The sequence below is a fragment of the Scyliorhinus torazame genome, chromosome 9, assembly GCF_047496885.1.
Source record: "Scyliorhinus torazame isolate Kashiwa2021f chromosome 9, sScyTor2.1, whole genome shotgun sequence".
Taxonomy (NCBI): Eukaryota; Metazoa; Chordata; class Chondrichthyes; order Carcharhiniformes; family Scyliorhinidae; genus Scyliorhinus; species Scyliorhinus torazame.
The window spans coordinates 100,323,954-100,341,511 of NC_092715.1; the positions used below are offsets into that span (position 1 = coordinate 100,323,954).

Sequence of the window (17,558 nt, forward strand, 5' to 3'; positions counted from 1 at the left end):
AGATGGGGTTACTGGGTTGAGGGGATAGGGTGGAGGCGTGGGCTTAAGTAGGGTGCTCTTTTTAAGGGCTGGTGCAGACTCAATGGGCCGAATAGCCTCCTTCTGCACTGTAAATTCTACAATGTGATTCAGCCCATTGAGCTTGCTCTGCCGTTTAATATGATCATGGCTGAACATTCTTTTTAATGCCTTTGTGCCCCCCCCCCCTCTCCACACTATCCCCATATCCCTTTATAGTAAGAAGTCTTAAAACACCAGATTAAAGTCCAACAGGTTTGTTTTGAATTGGACTTTAATCTGTGTTCTAAGACTTCTTACTGTGCTCACCCCAGTCCAATGCCGGCATCTCCACATCATATCCCTTTATATCATTGGTATTTAGAAATCTGTCAATCTCTGCTTGAGATACTCGATGACTGAGCCGCCCTCTGGGGTACAGAATTCCAAAGATTCACAACCCTGAGTAAAAATGTTTCTCCCCATCTCAGGCTGATGTGGCTTACCCCCTATTTTGAAAGAGTGTCCCATGGTTCTAGATTCCCCAACCAGGAGAAACATCTTACCTTCATCTACCCTAGCTACCCCTTTTAAGCATTCTGTAGATTTCAATGAGATCACCTATCATTCTTCGACACTCGAGAGAATACAGGCCCAGTTTTCCCAATCTCTTTTCATAGGAGTGTCCTGTCATTCCAGGAACAAGTCTGGTACACCTTTGTTGCACTCCCTCTCTGGCAATAATATCTTTCCTAAGGTAAGGAGACCAAAACTGCATACAGTACTCCAAATGCAGTCTAACCAAGGTTCTATACAATGAAAACAAGACTTCACAATGCCCGTACTCAATTCTTCTTGCAATAGAGGCCAACATTCTATTAGCCTTCCTAATTAAAAACAGATATGCTGGATAAACTCAGCAGGTCTGGCATCAACCGTGGAGAGAAACAGAGTTAACGTTTCGGATCCAATGTACCTTTCACAGTTCAATTCACAGGACTCTGGTGTAAACTTTTAACACAAAACAAGAACCTTTTACTTTCTGGAGAATATCTCACAGACATGTCTCTGCAGCAGTCGGGAGGCAGGGACAGCCCAGGTATCCGGCACTCAGGGCTACAGGAGACTAGCCACCCGCTCAGTCTTAGTTAGATGGCAGGCCTTTGGTAGCGACTGTCAGCTCACTTGCTTACATGCAAAGACAGGCATTAGAACATCAGGCAGAACTAGAGAGTCCCTCAGCAGAATAGAGCACATGATGGAGTAGTCCGTCCGCATTCAGTCCGATGTCGTGGCTCAGACATCAAGCACCACAAGGAGGCCACCATGGGAAGGTTGACCACCACTATGGAAATCTTGATCCAGCAGGTCCTGCCAGACTTGTGCTCAGCCATGTACCCCACACCCTCACACTACTGTCGGCACCAGCAGAATGTAGGCCACATTCCTTGACCGTCCTTCAGGTACCCCATGTTCTGCAGGAGTCATGCCAGGTCCAGCTCCCACTTGAATATATGCACCAAACTGGCCCCAACAGCTTTTTGTGGTGGAGAATTCCACAACTCTCTGAAAGAAGAGGTTCTTCCTCATCTCAGTCCTGAATGGCTTACCCCTTATTCTTAGGCTATGTTCTGGACATCCTAGTTCTGGACATCCCCAACATCGGGCACATTCTGCCCACATCTGGCCTGCCCAGTCCCATCCGGTCCCATCAGGACTTTATATGATCCAACAAGATCCTCTCTTACTCTTCTAAACTCCAGTGAGTTCAAGCCCAGTCGATCCAGTCTTTCTTCATATGTCACTGGACACCCTCAATAGCAAGAATATCCTCCCTCAAACTAGGAGATCGAAACTGCACACAATACTCGAGGTGTGACCTCACCAAGGCCCTGTATAACTGCAGCAAGACATCCCTACTCCTATACTCAAATCCTCTCGCTATGAAGGCCAGCATGCCATTAGCTTTGCTCACTGACTGTTGTACCTGCATGCTCACCTTCAGTGACTGTTCCATCATGACATCCAGGTCTCGTTGCACTTTTCTTAAATTGCCACCATTCAGATAATATTTTTTTGCCAAAGTGGCTAACCTCACATTTACCCACATTATATTGCATTTGCCAAGTATTTGCCCACTCAGCCAGCCTGTCCGACTCACCCTGCAGCCTCTTTGCATCCTCCTCGCTGTACACACTGCCATCAGCTTAGGTGCCTTCTGTAAATGTGGAGATATTGCATTCAATCCCTTCGTCCAAATGCATATTGTGAACAGCTGAGGTCCCAGCATTTGAACCCTGCAGTACCCCACTAGGCACTGCCAGCCACTCTGAAAATAACCCGTTTATTCCCACTCTCTGGTTCCGGTCTGCCAACCAGTTCTCTAGCCACATCAACACATTGCCCTCAATACCATGAGCTTTAATTTTGCTCATTAATATCTTGTGTGGAACCTTGTCAAAAGCCTTTTGAAAATCCAGATACACAACATTCATTGGTTCACCCTTGTCCACTTTACTGGTCAGTCTCAAAAAAGTCCAGAAGATTTGTCAAACATGATTTCCCTTTAGTGAATCCATGCTGACTTGTACTGATCCTGTCCCCACTTGCCAAATGCTCAGTTATTTCATCCTTAATAATTGACTCCAGTATTTTCCCCACCACCAATGTCAGGTTAACCGGTCTAAAATTCTATTTTCTCTCTCCCACCTTTTAAAAAAAAAAAAGTAGGGTTACATTAGCTACCCACCAACCCATTGGAACTCTTCCAGAGTCTATAGAATGCTGCAAAATGATCATCAATGCATCCACTATTTCTAGGGCCACTTCCTTAAGTACTCTGGGATGCAGAGCATCAGGCCCTGGGGACCTCTCGGGTTTTAATCCCATCAATTTCCCCAATACAATTTCCTGATTAATAAAGATTTCCTTCAATTTCTCCTTTGTGCCAGACCCTCTGTCCTCGGACACTTGAGCAGCTGGGGTTTCCAACAGAAAGTGTCCCAAACCAAGACATGCACTTTAGTATGAGAGCCCTACGTTGGTCTTCATTTCCTTTGTGGCAGCGTTTGCATCCTTACACGGCACAGGGACCGTCCAGCCTCGATTCACAGTGCTGTTCTTCCTTGCTGAGTTTACATAGTGAGCCCATTAGCAGAACACCGATGACCACAGCAGATCTGGCCCTAGTGAGGCACGAGCTGTTAAGGCGCTAGTATGAATGCAAGACCTAACCTCTCAACAATGGTTTGGCTATTCCCTCAGAAGTCACAAAATGGCTTGGAGGGCTAGAGGAGCTGTCTCCTGATGGTCGGACGTAGTTTTATTCCTCTTGTAATTTTTCAGCTATTAGGGTAGCATGGGCACTCCTCTCCTCCATCGCACCAATATGCTCATGTTGTCTTTCAACATCCCTCCGGGCTTCCTGCGCCTCATCCACAGAGAAGGGCTCCTCCTCCTCCAGTTCACCTTCAGCAGGGCCTCACCTCTCTGTATAGCCAGAAGGTGAAGGGCACAGCAAACCATGATTATGCAGCAAACCCTCTCCAGTACATATTGAGAAGAGGCATCTGGGCAGTCCAGGCATCTGAATTGTACCTTCAGAAGTCCGACAGCCTGCTCAATGAGTACGTGGTTGCATGAGCAGCATTTCACTTTTCCTTAGTTGGAGTCTGAAGGCGATGCACCAGAGTTGAACCAATGTTTAAGTGGGTAGCCCTTATCCCCAGTAGCCATCCCTGCAGACGTTCTAGCCCATTGAAAATCCCAGGCATCTGGGAGTGACTGAGGATGTAGAAGTCATGGCAACTCCCACAGAATGAATTAGATATCTGTCTTGCAGTTGCATCCTGGGCAATGAGTTCAAAGTCCTGTGCAATTGATCTGCAGTGGCACCAAGTGAGTATGCAACCAGGAAGGAGCTCCAGAGTCCAGTTTAGCTGTCCTCCCACACTTCATCACATCCCTCCTGCAGGACGCCATATGACCTTTGTGTCAATTTACAGGGCGGAGTTTGACCCTCCCTCAATGGCCACGTGCCTCTGATTTATCTAGAGCCTCATGACGTGCAGGTAAAGATGCCAACTGTTATTCTCCAGCTTTCCCTACTAAAACTGGATCCTGTCGTTGTGGTGCCATTGCCTCATGTTGACCTGTACCCACCCTATCAGGAAGCCTAATGTACCGTCACATTCATAGAACCCTCTGCCTTCTCCCTTTAGATCATGTATGCAAACTAACTTTAAATTCTGCAACTTAAAATGTTCCCAAATACAGTAGCTGAATGGGTCTATAATTCAAATAATTTTCTGCAGGTAACCACATTTAACATAGTGACAATATTTGAAATTTAGAATTCTATTACTTAGCATGAAAAGGATTTACTGCGACATTGTGGTTGCATCACCGGAATAGAATCATAGAATTTATAATGCAGAAGGCTATAATGCAGGAGGCCATTTGGCCCATCGAGTCTGTACTGGGCCTTCGAAAGAGCACCCTACTTAAGCCCATGCCTCCATCCTATCCCTGTAACCCAGTTAACCCCACCTAACATTTTGGACACTGAGGGGCGATTTAGCGTGGTCCATCCACCTAATCTGCACATCTTTGGGAGGAAACCGGAGCACCCGGAGGAAACCCACACAGACACAGGGAGAAAGTGCAAACTCCACACAGACAGTGACCTGAAAGGGTAAATAAAGGGAAAAAGTAAACTAACCAGGAATATAAAGACTCACAACACCAATGATTTGAAATCACAAGCTTTCGAGCGCTGCTCCCTCATCAGGTGAAGGAGAAGCACTTAGAAAGCCAGAGATTTCAAATAAATCTGTTGGGGGACTTTAACCTGGTGTTGTGAGACTTCTTACTGTGCTCACCCCAGTCCAGCTCCAGCATCCCCACATCAGGAATATAAAAACAGAATGTAAATAAAAAGGAAAGTAGCTAAAGTAAATATTGCTTAAAGAACAATATCATGACATATTTCATAAGTCTCTTTCATATCTCATGATCTATTGTAATCAAGAAATTTAAAATGGGTGAAAGATTTGATTTCACTGTATTAACTATATTATCCGGAATGGAGAAATTAAGTACAAGAGGGAATAATCTTTTTGGAACTAGACCATAAAGAAGTGGAATCAAAAAGCACTTTTTCCACACAGAACTTTTGTGACAATTTGTAACTCCCTCTGAACTGTCTGTGGATACTGGGTCAATATAAATTTTCAATGTTGAGATTGATGGATTCTTTGTTGGGAAAGTGCATCAAGGTATACAGACCAAAGGCAGGTAGGTTTGGGGTACAGTACAGACATTACATGGTCCGATGTGATCTATTCAAGTTACTTTTCCAGGAAATTGAAAAGCCTCAACAGGAAGGCTCAGACACAGAACAAAGGAATTTACGACACAAGTCACAGATCACATTGTTCCAGGAAATTCTGATCCATTGTTATATGAAAGACACGCAAGTCCTCTTCTTACCATCCTGACAACATTCATACAATATAGTCCATAGTACATTAATAAATGCATGTGATCTTACAACCTGCAATATTTAAAGCATTAAAACATTCATAAACCAAAATTAAAAAGGTTGAAATTTAATAGCAACCGATGATTTACAATTACCTCCTGATCAAGAACATTAAGTTTTAATTTGAATGGCTCGCTTAATTAGACTTTAAACCACTTTCCACAATTACCAAGTCTTAAGAATTTATTTCACGGGATGTGGATGTTGCTGTAAGACCAGCATTTATTGGCCAGCTTATGTACTCTTAAATCGAATAGCTTGCTGGGTCATATCAGAGAGTGATTAATCACAATGTTTTGGGTCTGGAATCACATGTAGCCCAGACCAGGTAAAGATGGCAGATTTCCTTCCCGAAAGGACATTAGTGAATATCAATCGATGATAACTTCAGGTCACCATTACAAGATTTATTAACAGCTGCCATGATGGGATGTGCACCAGATGTTAACTCCATCAAATCATTAGCCTGGGTCTAATTACTAGTCCAGTCCCCCCACCCACCACCCCCCAAGTTGAATGGATTAAAGGCAGAAATAATACACAAGTTTGGACAGGAAGATTTAATTTCATTTGTACGTGGAACCATTCTTTATTGAGTCAGTTTTAGTTGCTAGAATATTTTCAAACAAATTTTAAATTCCTAAAATTAGTGCCCAAAGCACAAGATGATGATTGAAAACAATAGGTGGGGAAATGCAAGAGAATGGGTTTGTCAAAGGGTAAACTCCAGTTATCCCTCCCGCCAAGAACTAGATTGAAGTGTAATGAATGAAAACCATGTCTGCTACTACTGACCTGTTGTAGAATTGGTCCGAGAGAGTTCTTGTCTTTCTGATTAACACCATCTTTCTGTAATCGGGCCAGAAGCTCTGGTTTCTTGAAGGGTTTTAGTACCAATAAGTGGATTACCCTATCCCTATAAGATCGTTGGGAAACACTGTTGTTTATATTGCACTTCCTTATTGTACTTGCAGGATTAATGGGAGTTGACCGTTTCCTTTCAGGTACAGCATCTGGGATGCCTGGTGCTGGTTTACGAATTTGCACTCTCTTACCTAGAAATAGTGCAAAAACAACTTGTAAATTAAATGAAAACCAAATGAAGAGAAAAATTTAATTATACATATATGCTAAACTAAGAAGTATTCATTTTGTGTCCCAATAAAACAGCATGGACTTTGCAAATAGTTTTACATTGTTAACAATGGACAAACATAGAAAGCACATCCATTTTATAATAATCTACAAACACTATTTTCAGTTCACCTTTCCTCTTCCAAACCATGCACCCTCAGTTAGAGTTTGCAATTAAGTGAAATAAATCATAAATATAAGGTCGGATTCTTTGGCCGTGTCTGCCCGGCGACAAGAAATTGACGTCTGAGATCAATGGACATCTACATGGTCCGCGTCTCGCCGTGGCGATCTTGCTGCTGGTGCAGCAGAAGAATCCAGCCCATAATCTCGGCACTGTAGCACAGTGGTTAGCACTGTTGTTTCACAGCACCTGGGTCCCAGGTTCGATTCCCGGCTTGGGTCACTGTCTGTGCGGAGCCTGCATGTTCTCCCCGTTTCTAAGTGAATTTCCTCCGGGTGCTCCGGTTTCCTCCCACAAGTCTCGAATGCCGTGCTTGTTAGGTGAATTGGACATTCGGAATTCTCCCGCTGTGTACCCGAACAGGTGCCGGAGTGTGACGACTAGGAGATTGTCACAGCAACTTCATTGCAGTGTTAATGTAAGTCTACCTGTGACACTAATAAAAGCTTATTACCATTGAGTAAAGCAGAGGTACGAGAGTCTATTATATAAATTGTTACAATCTTAAGTGCTTTAAAAGACTAACTGAATGCTTATAAGAATCCATAGCATCTTTCTATGTTATGTGATGTTAAATGCAAAATTCTGAAAATGATCATGAATACAAGTGAAGAGGCAATATTCCCAGATAGGTCATGTCACTAACAGAACTGCGCATAAATCTAGTTTTAAAAGTATGGTGAATTTTGCAATGACATAGGAAAAGTTTATCCTGAAATCACTTTGCTAGGCAGTGAAAAATCAGCCAGGTAGCAACTCATACAAGTCCTTTGAAAATTGCATTGACAGAAAAGCTGGATAACTGTTCACAATACTAAGTAGAGAAATGTGGGCAACAATATAACTTTGATAGAATTGGAGACCTTGCAGCAGGAAAGCTGGTTGTTCTCATTTGGGTTGAAAGTTGAAGCTAACCTGGACGAGTATGCAACCACCGTCACAGACTTCATCAGTAAGTGTGTCAGGACTGTGCACCAAAGGAGACAATACGGGTGTGCCCCAATCAGAAACCCTGGCTCAACCGAAGGGTTCACTCACTCCCTGCTGAAGTTCCGGATGCCGGCGTTCAAGTCTGACGACCCTGACTTTTATAACAAATCCAGCTACGACGTACGGAAAGCCATCAGGCATGCCAAAAGACAATACCGCATCAAATTAGAGTCCCAGGCCAACGACACTAACCCACACTATGACAGGGCTTACACGAGATCACAGGCTACAAAGCAAGGCCAGGCGGAATGTCTGGGGCTCGAGCATCCCTCCCTGATGAACCGAACAACTTCTATGCCCGCTTTGAGCAGTCAGGCAATGCATCAGTGCCACCTACCCCAACAGCCCTGGACACACCCATACCCACTATTACAGCCTCAGAGGTAAGAGCTGCCTTCTTGAAAGTGAATCCGCGGAAAGTGACGGGCCCCGACGGAGTCCCTAGGCGAGCACTCAAAGCCTGCACAAACCTGCCGGCGAGTGTATTACAGACATCTTCAACACCTCACTCCTCCGCTCCGAGATCCCCACCTCCTTCAAAAAGACCACCATGATACCAGTACCAAAGAAGAACAAGGTAGCCTGCCTCAACGACAATCCACCAGTGGTCCTGACGTCTGTTATCATGAAATGCTTTGGGATGCTAGTCACGAGACAAATCACTGCCAGCTTTCCAGACGGTCTCGATCCATTGCAGTTCGCCTATCACTGCAACTGGTCCACAGCAGATGCCATCTCCCTGGCTCTATAATCAACACTCGAACACCACAAGGACACCCACATGAGACTACTGTTCATAGACTACAGCTCCACCTTCGACACCATTATCCCGACAAGATTTATAACCAAACTCTGCAATTTTGGACTTGACACCTCCCTGTACAGCTGGATCCTCGGCTTCCCCACCAACAGGCCACAATCTGTCAGGATAGGTAACAACACCTCCACCACAATAGTCCTCAACACCAGGGCCCCGCAAGAATGTGTGCTCAGTCCTCGACTGTACTCCCTATACACACATGATTGTGTGGCAACATTCAACTACAAATCAATCTAGAAGTTTGCAGATGATATGACTGTGGTGGGTCATATCTCAAACAACAACGCATCAGACTATAGAAGGGAGATAAATTGCTTGGTTGCATGGTGTACCAAAAAAAACCTCTCCCTAAATTTCGGAAAGACCAAGGAACTGATCGTTGACTTCAGGAAGCGTAGCACGGCACACACACACATCTGCATCAATGGCTCCGAAGTGGAGATAGTCGATAGCTTTAAGTTCCTGCGGGTCACCATCACCAACAGTGTGTCCTGGTCCACTGACGATGATGCAACAGTCAAGAAAGCCCAACAATGTCTCTACTTCCTACGGAAGCTAAAGAAATTTGGCATGTCTGCATCGACTCTCACAAACTTCTGCAGATGTGCTATAGAGGGCATCCTATCCAGCTGCATCACAGCTTGGTATGGCAACTGCTCGGTCCAAGATCGCAAGAAACTGCAGAGTGTGGTGAACGCAGCCCAACGCATCACACAAGCTTGCCACCCGCACATTGATTCGGTCTATACCTCCTGCTGCATCAGGAAGGCAGACAGCATTATCAGAGATCCCTCCCACTCAGGCTTTGCCTTCTTCCAGACCCTTCCTTCAGGCAGAAGATACAGAAGTCTGAAGACCCGCACATCCAGACACAGGAACAGCTTCTTCCCCCTCAGCTACTAGACTCCTTAACGACTCTCCGTCGGATTGATCTGTTCCCTGTAAGAACACTATTCACGGCGTCCTATGTTGCTCTTGCTCATGTTTTTGGTTTATTTGGCCCCTTGTTCCACACTGTAACCAATCACTGTTTGTCGATGTACCATTTGTCAATGTACTTTTCATTGTACTTTGGTACATGTGACAATGAATCAAATCAAGTCACTCTCGTAAAAGATGATCAATTTGAAAATGATATGAATGGTAAACTGGGAGTATTGCAGCACTAGGAGTCAACGTAAGTCAGGGTGATGGGATAGTGCAACTTTGTGTGGGTTAGAATATGCACACCAGAATTTTAAGGCAGCTAAAGTTTATGGAGAATAGGAAGCTACCCAAGAGATCATTGAAGTAGTCATGTCTGGAGGTATATATGACAGTTTCAGATAAGGATGGAGGTGAGAAACAGACGATATTACAAAGTTGTAAGTAACCAACCTTTGTGAAGGGTAGTTTAAGAAGTCGTGGGGTGGCACGTGGGACAGTAGTTAGCACTGGGCTACGGTGCTGAGGACCCTGGTTCGAATCCTGCGCTGGGTCACTGTCCATGTGGAGTTTGCACATTCTCCATGTGTCTGCGTGGGTTTCATCCCCACAACCCAAAGATGTGCTGGTTAGGTGGATTGCCCCTTAATTGAATTTTAAAAAATAATTGGGTACTCCAAATTATTTTTTTTTAAGTCGTAAGTTCAGCTTGATATCAAGTTGGAAACTGAGGTTATGAACAATAGGCTTCAACATGTGGCAGTGGCCAGGGAGGACAATTGGTGGTGCGGGATACAAATATAATGGTTTCAAACTTCTTATTAACTGCAATTTCCTCCAATCAATCATAGGCCTGTTTGTCTAACAAGAAGGTTGAAAAGCAGAGGTAGAGTTGGATGCTGCAGTATACATATGGATCCCAATGCCACATCGCACATCTTTAGATGCTGTCACAAGATCAGAATTTTGATGAGGATTAGGAGGCGGCTAAGGATTGATCCTCAGAGGACTACACAGGCAACTGAGCAGAAGGAGGGCAAAACTATTACTGTAGATGCACTGGCTACAATTGAATGCACAAGAATGGAACCAAAGTGAGAGCAGTTCCATTGAGCTGGAATGGAGAAGTGCAGGAGGAGAATGGTGTGTCAAAAGGATGCAAAGTAGTTGAAAAGGGCAAGGAGAAATAGTGCACCATGATCAGTCCTAGAATGCAATTTGTGACTTTGATTGCGGCAGGGATGGAATCCACACATGGGAACTGTGCACATTTCTGGTCTCCATATTATAAAAATAGAGGGATGAGACAAAGTGCAAAAAGAATTTACAAAATTTATACTGGAACAGAGCCCATTTCGCTTGGAAAGAGGTAGAGACAGGGTCACTGAACATTTTTAAGGCAGAGGTATATTGATTCTTGATGAACAAAGGAGCAATGGAGTTAAGGGCACAATCAAATCATCCAGAAGTTTATCAAATAGAGCAGCAGGCTCGATGAGCCAAATAGCATACTCCTGCTCCTAATTTGCATGTTCATATGAAAGAGAAAGTAACCTGGTTGAAGTCTTTAAAATTATAAACAGCTTAAAGAGTAGAAAATATGTTTTCATTTGGAGGAGAGACTGGGGCTGGTTTAGCACAGTGGACTAAACAGCTGGCTTGTAATGCAGAACAAGGCCAACAACGTGGGTTCAATTCCCGTACCGGCCTCCCCGAACAGGCGCCGGAATGTGGCGACTAGGGGCTTTTCACAGTAACTTCATTGAAGCCTAGTTGTGACAATAAGCAATTATTATTAAAAACTTGGGGTCATAAATATTGTCACTAACAAATTCCACAGGTGTAAAACCTTTAACCAGTGGTTAAAATGTGGAACTTTGCTACTACAATCAATTACATAAAGTTAGAATCAGTGAGCTTGCGGATGACACAAAGATTGGTTGGGTGGTAAACAGTGAGGTTGTGTGTCTTGGATTGCAGGAAGATATAGACGGCTTGGTCAAATGGGCAGATGCAATTTAACCCTGAAATGTGTGATGTGATCTCTGAAGGCAGAAGGGCAGGTTATTAGGTTGGAGAAAAAGGCATATGGGACACTTGCCTTTATCAATCGAGGCATAGATTACAAAAGCAGGGAGGTCATGTTGGAGTTGTACAGAACTTTGGTTAGGCCACAGCTGGAGTACATAGAACATAGAACGATACAGCACAGTACAGGCCCTTCGGCCCACAACGTTGCACTGAAACAAAAGCCATCTAACCTACACTATGCCATTATCATCCATCTGCTTATCCAATAAACTTTTAAATGCCCTCAATGTTGGCGAGTTCACTACTGTTGCAGGTAGGGCATTCCACGGCCTCACCACTCTTTGCGTAAAGAACCTACCTCTGACCTATATCTATTACCCCTCAGTTTAAAGCTATGTCCCCTCGTGCTAGCCATTTCCATCCGCGGGAGAAGGCTCTCACTGTCCACCCTATCTAACCCCCTGGTCATTTTGTATGCCTCTATTAAGTCTCCTCTTAACCTTCTTCTCTCTAACGAAAACAACCTCAAGTCCATCAGCCTTTCCTCATAAGATTTTCCCTCCATACCAGGCAACATCCTGGTAAATCTCCTCTGCACCCGCTCCAAAGCTTCCACGTCCTTCCTATAATGCGGTGACCAGAACTGTACGCAATACTCCAAATGCGGCCGTACCAGAGTTTTGTACAGCTGCAACATGACCTCATGACTCCGGAACTCAATCCCTCTACCAATAAAGGCCAACACTCCATAGGCCTTCTTCACAACCCTATCAACCTGGGTGGCAACTTTCAGGGATCTATGTACATGGACACCTAGATCCCTAATACTACGTGCAATTCTGGTCGCCACATTATAGGAAGGATGTGACGGCACTGGAGGGGTTGCAGAGGCGATTCACCAGGATGTTGCCTGGGATGGAACAATAAAGTTATGAAGAAAGTTTGGATAGGCTTGGGTTATTTTCGCTGAGCAGAGAAGTTTCTGAGGGGCGATCTGATCGAGGTGTACAAGATTGAGGGGCATGGACAGGAAGGATAGGGAGCAACTGTTCCCCTTCGTTGAAGAGTCAGTTATGAAGGGACACAAGTTCAAGGTGAGGGGCAGGAGGTTTAAGGGGGATTTGAGGAAAAGCTTTTTTACTCAGAGGGTGGTGATGGTCTGGAAGCACTGCCTGGGAGGTTGGTAGAGGCAGGTTGCCTTACAGCCTTTAAAAAGTACCTGGATGAACGCTTGGCACGTCATAACATTCAAGGCTATGGGCCAAGTGCTGGCAAATGGGATTAGGAAGGCATATCAGGTGTTTTTCATGCGTCTGTGCAGACCCAATGGGCCGAAGGGCCTCTCCTGCACTGTATTATTCTGTTATTCTATGATAGGAGCCAATTCAGTTTATTGCATTCATGCTAACTCTCTTTAGAGCAATCCAGTCAGTCCCATTCCCCTGTTTAATCCCCATAGGCCTGCAAGTTTATTTCCTTCAAAAATCATGGATAGTGTCCACTTCTGCCACCTTCGTAGGCAGCGAGTTCCAGGTCATTACCAACAATTCACTAAGAAAAAAGTCCTTCCTCACAACTTCATGTACCTTTTGCCTAAAACATTAAATCTGTGCCCCATGTCCTTGTAACATCAGCTAATAGGAACAACTTTTCTTTGCCTCCCTTGTCTAAGCCTTTCATAATTCTGCTCCTCAATAGAGAACAACTCCAGCTTTTCCAAATCAACCATGTCGCTAAAATCCCTCATCCCTGGAACCATTCTGTTAAAACTTCCATGCAACCTCTCAAGAACATTCACATCCTTCAGTGGAGGCAACTAGGATGGATACCAGAGGGGAAACAATGTAATAATAATAATAATCTTTATTGTCACAAGTAGGCTTACATTAACACTGCAATGAAGTTACTGTGAAAAGCCCCTAGTCACCACAGGAAGAAAGAAATAGAAGCACAAGCTGATTAGGTCAGTGAACAAAAGGTGGGAGAAGGCTGATGGAAAGTATAAATGTTGGCACACACCAGGTAGACTGAATGGTCTGTCTCGTGCTGCACATTCTACGCAGTTCCATGATTGAACAGATTCAAACATGGGAGTTGCAGGAAAGTTAGGCAGGGATTTAATAAATAATAATAATAATAATAATAATAACAATAATAGCTTGTTGTCACAAGTAGGCTTCAATGAAGTTACTGTGAAAAGCCCCCAGCCGCCACATTCCGGCACCTGTTCGGGGAGGCCGGTACAGGAAATGAACCCGCGATGCTGGCATTGTGCTGCATTACAAGCTAGCTGTTTAGCCCACTGTGCTAAACCAGCCGCTATTGGATTTTGGATTGGGAGGGATAACATCAAATGTGAGCTGCATGGAGGGATGAAACAAAGTCAGTGCAATCAACCAGAGCCACCATATCGGACTGAAAATAGGTCAACTCTTTGTCGCAGAAGACTGTGGAGGCCAAATCACTGTGTCTTTAAGACAAAGATAGATAGGTTCTTTATTAATAAGGGGATCAGGGGTTAGGCATTTATGGTCAGATATTTCAAGCATAGTAACTGAGAGGAGATGCTGTTTCATAGTTGGATCTCTTATGCCTACATGGATCACTTGGAAGTACATGTAGGCACTGCCAAATTCCCTTGTGGCTTTTGTTCCCTGGGAAACTTATGAGAATCCAATAGCATAAACGATTCGTGTGTGGAAACCTTTGGAGAGCTGTCTTTTGCAGAGGCTGTTCCAAATCTTACAGAAATAGCAAAACTTTTCCTGCAGTCCATCTCATGAAACAGAGATGGAGATTAGATACAGTGACATGTTTCGATAGGTGCAAAGTCCTGAGATAACAAATATAGACTGCACAAGTGACATGACACCTGTATTATCAGCCTAAGACAAAGTCCTCATCGCAATCCTGCAGCACAGTGAAACAAAAAAAATCTTCATCACGCTATATCATGTAATTTACAAGTCAATGACAAGGAAAAATGGATACTTAAATCCAACATTTGCTCTAAGTTATTTTTTTGTATACACATCTATCTGTTTAAATGCATGGCTTCTATAAAAAAAGAATTAGTGCGTACAGGCCAGAAGCAAGTTTACAATTTGTGGGGCCCCACACTCAACTGCATTTCTGCAGTCACTCACACTCCCCTCCTCCCCCCCCAAACCCCATTCACCCTCACTCTCTCCCTCATTGCAAGTCTACAATCTTAGCTAACCCCCTCAACACACACATTCCTACCCCCAGGCACACTCACTCTTCCCCCCCAGCCCTCACAATCTCACTCACTCGCTCACCTGGGTCTTAGTCTCCTGCCTCACTCGTGGCCAACGCTTGATTTGGGGTATTGCACCTCAGTTGCTGGTCAAATTGCAAACCTGTGAGCCTCATTTATTTGGCAGTTTACTTCATCTCATGGCGATTTGGTTTTGCCGTCTCACACTTTGTTGGTCTGATCTGATCAAGTCGCAAATCTGCATGACTCGCCGTCCTCCACTTATAATAATAATCTTTTATTGTCACAAGTATGAAGTTACTGTGAAAAGCCCCTAGTCGCCACATTCCGGTGCCTGTTCGGGTAAGCCGGTACAGGAAGCTGACCTTGTTCTGCATTACAAACCAGCTGTCTAGCCCACTGAGCTAAACTGGCAGTTGACCTCACCTTGTGGTAGCTTTAGATGCCTCACGCCTCGCTGCTGCTGGCCTACCTTCAGCCTGGGGTCGAGTCGCCTGCTCGCCTCATCTGCTGCTCTCCTCGGTGGCTGACCTCACTTGTAGTGGCTTTCAGCACCTCACTGTTGCTGGCCTGCCCTGGTTGAGTCTTAAACCTGCTCACCCCGCCTGCTCTTCTTGGTGGCTGACCTCATCTAATTGTGGCTTTCAATACCTCGCTGTTGTTGGTGTGCCCTCAGTCGAGTCACCTGCTCACCTCACCTGCTGCTCCCCTCACCACATGGTGGCTTTCAGTGCATCGCTGTTGCTGGTTTGCCCTGAGTCGAGTCGCAAACATAGCAAAACCTCAGCAGCCTCTGCCTTTCCCTTCTCACCTAGTCACCTCTCTTTGTTCCTCGTGCATACACGCAAATTAACCATTTGTACGGTTTCCCCGCTATTTCAGACTCACCAATCAGAGTCTTATTTTTCTCTGTATTGGCCGTTGACAGGCTCACAAGAGCCTATCAGCGAATGCAGAGAAATCGGTCTGATTAGCCAGCGCAGGAGACTCCCCATTGGTCAGGGCCCTGTGCTTAGGCACAATGTGTTTCATTGTAAATCTACCTCTGGCAGGTTGTAATTTAAAAGGGCCATGTTGTGCAGGGCTAGTTTGGAACTTTCAGGACGGATTGCTGTACGGCTTGTAAAAAACATTGCTTGTGACGGGACAGAAGTCATAAAAGTACAAAAATGGCTGCATAGTTGATTGTTGGGAAGTCTGTTTCTTGGGGTGTTTATTTGCTGTAACCTGTTTTGATACATGTTTGCAATAAAATACATTTAAAGTACAAAAATGGAGGAACATCGAAGTCCAGTGGGAAATAACCATTAGAAAGTCTTTGAAAAGCCTACTTGCAGGAGAGGTTCAATGGACATTGAATTTAATGAAAAATTGGATGGACTGGATAATGGACAGCCAATCTGCCCCCACCCATTTTAGACCACCACTGAAATTAAAAGTTCCATCCAGTTTTTGACACTTGAGGTACAATACAAAGTTGAAGCAATGTACAAACTGGCACAACTTCAAACATTAAAAATAGTGGGCGGAATTCTCTTCTCCCCCCCCCACGCCAGGTAGAATTGCCCGGGCGCCTCGCGAGTCCCGCCACGCCGTCCCGACGCCCGCACACGATTCTCCCCCCCCCCCCCCCCCAAACCGGCACAGCGCGACTCACGGCCCAGTGTATTCAAAAATGTTTTGACCTTGAAGTTAGTACAAAAAATGATTGCTTCAGATGGAATTCCTATTTTGGATTGTATTAATGTGCTACTGCATCTGAAAACAATTTCTAGCAAATAATTAAAAGGCTTCCTAGGATGCCACAACATAATTGGAGAGGTAACTCAACTAACTCAGCAAAGATTGAACCCAAGGCCATTCTGATTGCTGTCAGTTATTTATCGTCTTAATCAGCTGGGAATTTTAAATTGGAAACTTGATCTTGGTTTATTCCATAGAATCATAGGATCAATGTAGAAACAGACCATTTGGGACATTAAGCCTTTCTCCACATGACTAGTCCAACTAGACTCATCCCTCTTTTCTCCCTAAACCCTTTAATATTTATTTTTCAGCAACTAATTTCCTTTTGAAAACAAGCAGGAATTTCTGGAGGCAGAAAATTTATATTCTATCCATCTTATGTGCCAATTTATTTTAATCTTGCTTTGACCACTTTTCTGACCCTTGAACAATTAAACCAGGTAAACAAAACAGCACACATTCCCAATGATGATCATGCTATTGAAGTACCCAAAACACATAAGTAAATAAGATTCAAAAATATAAGCATTTGATTAATGAACAAGAGGCCAGTATCACAAGCCCATCCCTTTTTCAGATTTTCCTCTCAACCCAATTTTTACAGATCTCTCGATCCCTCCAGAAACTGACATTTCATTATCTCAAAACATATTATTTTGTCTGCATGTGAACCTTAATGCAGAGGGGAAAAAATTACTAAGATAATGCAGCTCCTAATAGTTTCTTGTATAAATGAAGGTGACTAATGCTTTAAACAGGCACTATTAAAGTGTCCTACCCTATTTTAAGATATAGGTTCATAAAATGGTTACAGCTCAGGGGGTCTTTTGGCCCATCAAGCCCAGGTTGGCCCCGTGCAAGAACTATTGAGCTGGTGGCACTTACCCACCCTTTCCACATAGCCTTCCCCATTTTATCTATTCAAGTTTGTAATCAATTTCCCTATCGAAAA

At 44.2% G+C, this 17,558-nt stretch overlaps 1 protein-coding gene across 2 annotated transcripts in view; it reads right to left on the reverse strand.

Annotated features, from left to right (window-relative positions):
• The window catches only part of ell2 (elongation factor for RNA polymerase II 2), a 227,121-nt gene that overhangs the window by 98,821 nt on the left and 110,742 nt on the right, over positions 1-17,558 (reverse strand). For both annotated transcript variants that reach the window (XM_072516322.1, XM_072516323.1), the window contains exon 5: positions 6,335-6,594. In XM_072516322.1, coding sequence (XP_072372423.1) covers positions 6,335-6,594 — 260 coding nt within the window. The remainder of the gene's footprint in view (positions 1-6,334; positions 6,595-17,558) is intronic.